At 40.5% G+C, this 4,140-nt stretch overlaps 1 protein-coding gene across 1 annotated transcript in view; it reads right to left on the reverse strand.

Moving 5' to 3' along the window:
* Positions 1-630: 630 nt before the first annotated feature.
* LSM5 (LSM5 homolog, U6 small nuclear RNA associated (S. cerevisiae)) overlaps positions 631-4,140 on the reverse strand; it is a 3,642-nt gene continuing 132 nt past the window's right edge. The window contains exons 2-5 of the mRNA XM_010185512.1: positions 3,378-3,473; positions 3,122-3,149; positions 2,408-2,480; positions 631-663 (exon numbers count right to left, since the gene is read on the reverse strand). Of these exons, the coding sequence (XP_010183814.1) occupies positions 631-663; positions 2,408-2,480; positions 3,122-3,149; positions 3,378-3,473 (230 nt within the window). The remainder of the gene's footprint in view (positions 664-2,407; positions 2,481-3,121; positions 3,150-3,377; positions 3,474-4,140) is intronic.

Consider the following 4,140-nt stretch of genomic DNA (forward strand, 5'->3'; position numbering starts at 1 on the left):
AGTCCTTGCTTGCCAAATACTGTTACAATGCCTTTACTGTAAGAGAGTATACCAACCAAGCAAAAGAAGTTCAAGAGAGGTGAACCTCAAGGCCAGCAGAACCCAAGGCTGCTAAGCATCAAACAGATGCATCTACTTTGAAGAGCTTTCAGAATAGTATCTGCCTGTACTCTGAATAATAGCAATCTCTTGGCTCACAACTTGTGTTTTATGTAGACTTGGGCCATAAACAAATGCAACAGAGGTAGAAAAACTGAAGACTGACAGCAAATGAAACAAAACTATTATTTTTCCTTCCTATCAACCAGTTACAAAACTATCTAACTTGTGCACTTCCATAACAGAACACAGTAACTAACAAAAAGAAAACCTTTTATTCAGAACAGATAGGTGCATCTTTACAACAAAGTAATGATTTCAACTTACAAAGTCCGCGTTATCATTAACAATGCACTTGTCCTGAAGAGGAAATCCTTGTCTTCTATCAAATGTCAACTGCAAGAGTGTGTAAACAACAAAACAACAAATGACCAACCCACACCAAAACCCATCCACATTCATACCCCAAAAGCTCTATTTAGATTATGTATATACATATAACATGTCTTCATAGACGACAACTGTATCAATTTATACTTCAGGTCCTTCTCCTCCAGGAACAAGCTACAAAAGAGTAAGACAGTTTTGTGTTAGTGCCATATATTTGAGTTTCACTAACCCATACGTGGCAGTCCTTGCTTTACAACATTTTAGCAGATGAAGACTTCATGATAGACCACAAAAATGGGTTTCAGATTCAGTATTATCTTCCTTTCCCAACAGAGGAAGTCAGTTACTGCCAAAGAAGCATATGCCAGAAAGAATCTCCAAAATACAAAGAAAGTTTAACTAAACACAAAGGAGATCCTGGATAACACATACTTTGGTTTTTGTCTTTGTTATTCACTTCAAGGAAATTATTCTGACTAGAAACATTACAGCTCATTTTTAAAAGAACAAAGAACATGCTTCTTTTCATGAAGGATTTCTCCAGCTGCTGATTCTTTCCCAGACTGTCGCTATACTGGGAAGCTTGTTTCCTCTTCACAACTTTCATTACTGAGCAGAGTCCAAAAACTATTAAAAAGCCTGAAGCCTTCTACAGGCAGCAGGGGATAAGTCAGCACAGCATTTTCTTGTGAAGAAAGAACGGAACAATAAAAACAGAAATACAGAAGAAAAAACATTAATAAGGAAAAAAGAAGAGGATAACCATTCCTTTTACTGATATAGTCTTCATAAATACCTGAGCACTTCTAAAGACAAAAAGCTTCACTGCTTTCGAGACTGAAGTAAGGAAAAGACTAAAACATTGTCTTCCTAACATGGGAAGATACACCCCCAAAAGACACAAGATCTAATAACAAAACCATATCTATGTCTCGCTGAAAATTTGCACTCTAAGAATCATCAGCTTCTGCTTCAAGGGCAGTAGACCACCAGCTTAACTGGATGCTAGTAATTTCACCTCACAGAAGAAGTCAGAACATGCACTATCCTTTCAGGATGCAAAACCATAACCAAAGCAGAAACAGGCTTAGAAATTAAGCCAAGATAGCACTTGCTCAGACACACAGCAAGGAGGTGCAAGGTAGGTAAGACGGCAAAATGGAGATGGTTCCTCATTCACACAGAGCCCACTTAGACTCAAGTCAGCCTTCTTCTTCTCTTCCCACCAAATTAAGAATGTCCTTATGTAGGAAGTCCAGACCTTGCAGGCATCTATGCAGACAAGCAGAAAACTACTGTGGGTCTGCTTTTGTGGCATTTAGGAGGTTGCAGAATTCAGCTTAGGGATGCATAATCACAGTATTTAATTAGTTTCAGTACGGGTCTACATACATCAGCACATGATAAACTAAAACTCATTGTGATTTTGATAATGTAACAGACCTCTAGGTATGGTTTTTTCCCAGAGCACGTAAAGGCACAGCTCTCCAGGCATCACATCGTACCAAAATTGCTAAATAACTTGACAACTCTGTAAGCATCCAAACTGCTGCAAACACAGCTACATGTACAATAGCAGATGAAATGCAGATGTATCCCATCCTATATACTTATGCAGGGAAACACTCATCACTGTATGAACCAGTGGGTAACAAAGCCAGCAACTCCCTCGCACACCTGAAGCATGCACCAAAAGAAAGTGTCTTTTTTTTTTTTTAATGTAACATGTACCAAATCAGGCAATCAGATCATTTCTCCAGCATCATCTATACACACATATGCCCCAGTAGCTACTTTAAAGTAGCTTATGTAACAGAACTGTCTGGAAATCTCAGCTTGAAGTAGCTGAACCCAGCTACTGATCGATTTGCAGGTACAGAAAATAAATGCATGCAGTCTTTTACCAGTGACGACTTACCATTGTTATATTATTTCCATTTAGCAAAATCTGGTCTAGCTTTGTGATTCTTCTGCCCTCTGGTGTAATCTCACTGTAGCAGCATTAGAAAAAGTAAGAAAGAACACGTAACCAGGGACAGTGATTCCAGTTTTGATTACAGCACTGACATAAATCTCTGCATTAATGACATCTGTTGGAACTAATGAGTAAATCAGCCACACTGCAGCGTCATCCTGATAAACTGACCACCTGGATAAAGAAAACTACCTGGCAACTGAAAAGATCTATTTTTCTGCTCAGTATGTAAAGATACAGATTTACCCTCTAAATCTTTACAACTTCTTGAATACCACCGATGCTCAAAATAGGTTTCAAATAACAACATGGCATGACAAAGTAAGAAATACTTATCCTTAACTCTGTCAACTTTTTAAATCTTTGCCTAGACCTTAAGGCCATTTAAAAGCAAACAAGCCACTGGAAAATTCAAAATATAACTCATGCAAAATTAAAGCTACATATTACAATCCAATTACAAGTATAAATCATGAAACTGCAACTCAATGGCTGATCTAAATAGATCACCCTCTATAGTTTAAGTCTTTAAGTATAAACTATTCAGCTGGCAAGTATAAAAAAAATATAAAACTGCTTTGCTTACAGATCTTACACGCTATCTTTCCTCAAGATACCAAACATAAAATAGCAACAAGAGGCAGAAATAATACTTACAATTCTGTAACGTCTTCCAACACCATATCTGAAAATCCAGTTTCAAGGAAAATAAGCTCCAGGATTCTCAAATAAAAATATTTAAAGGTATTTTCATTTTATACTGAACTGTGATTTTATTGGCAAAATAACAACACCAGAATAATACAATTAATTAATACAAAAAAGGTTTACGCAGTGAACTCAAACCTAGCAAAAGCAATAAATGAATTGAGCCAAAGCATAGACAGTCGCAAACATTTCCATCAAAGGATACTGACAAAGTCATCAAATCCTAGAAGGGTTCCAACAATTTCTTTATCACTCTTCATCACAATATGAATGCGTGAACCTATGCATTTATCCACAAGTTCTGTAAATAAAAGCAAAGAAAGTAGAAAGGTACAAGAGATTATTTTATGCAACATACATTTCTTAGAACAAACCCCCTGTGATGGCAAAAAGCAATTGCCACAGACACTGGCAAAAAACATAAAGAGAAAAAACAAACAAACCAACCACAAAAAAAAACATTAACAGAAAAGTTTCCTTGGAATGATCCCTCCAGTAAGAACACCTCGGTGTCGCCGGCCTAGAGTCAGCTACCCTGCGATAGCCGAGCACCAATAGTACTCCCCCCCAAGCCGCCCTCTCCTCCTCACCCAAAGCACGGCCCAGAGCCACCTCCCCGGTCGCTGCCCGTGACGGAGACCGGGACCTCCATGTGCCTCCCGGACCCTCAGGGTCTTTCCCTTGCCGGCCAATGACACTGGGGCCTACGGCTGGACCCGCGCACTTTATGCCCGCGGCGAAGGCGAGGGGCCACCAAGCAGAAACACCCTCCACGCCGACACCCCTACTACACCCGCCCATCTTTCTCCACGGACACGCGCGGCCCTGGGGCGGGCGAGGAAGCCCCCGCCTGAGGCGCACGCCCGCTTCCAACCTCGCCCTCCCCCTTCAAGGTTCCCGCCAAGCGGCGCCGGCGCTCGAGGAAGTGCTCGAAGAAGTGCCCGCAAGAGGCCTCTTCCACCCCCGCC

This window comes from Mesitornis unicolor, unplaced genomic scaffold (genome assembly GCF_000695765.1).
Source record: "Mesitornis unicolor isolate BGI_N332 unplaced genomic scaffold, ASM69576v1 scaffold12195, whole genome shotgun sequence".
NCBI lineage: Eukaryota > Metazoa > Chordata > Aves > Mesitornithiformes > Mesitornithidae > Mesitornis > Mesitornis unicolor.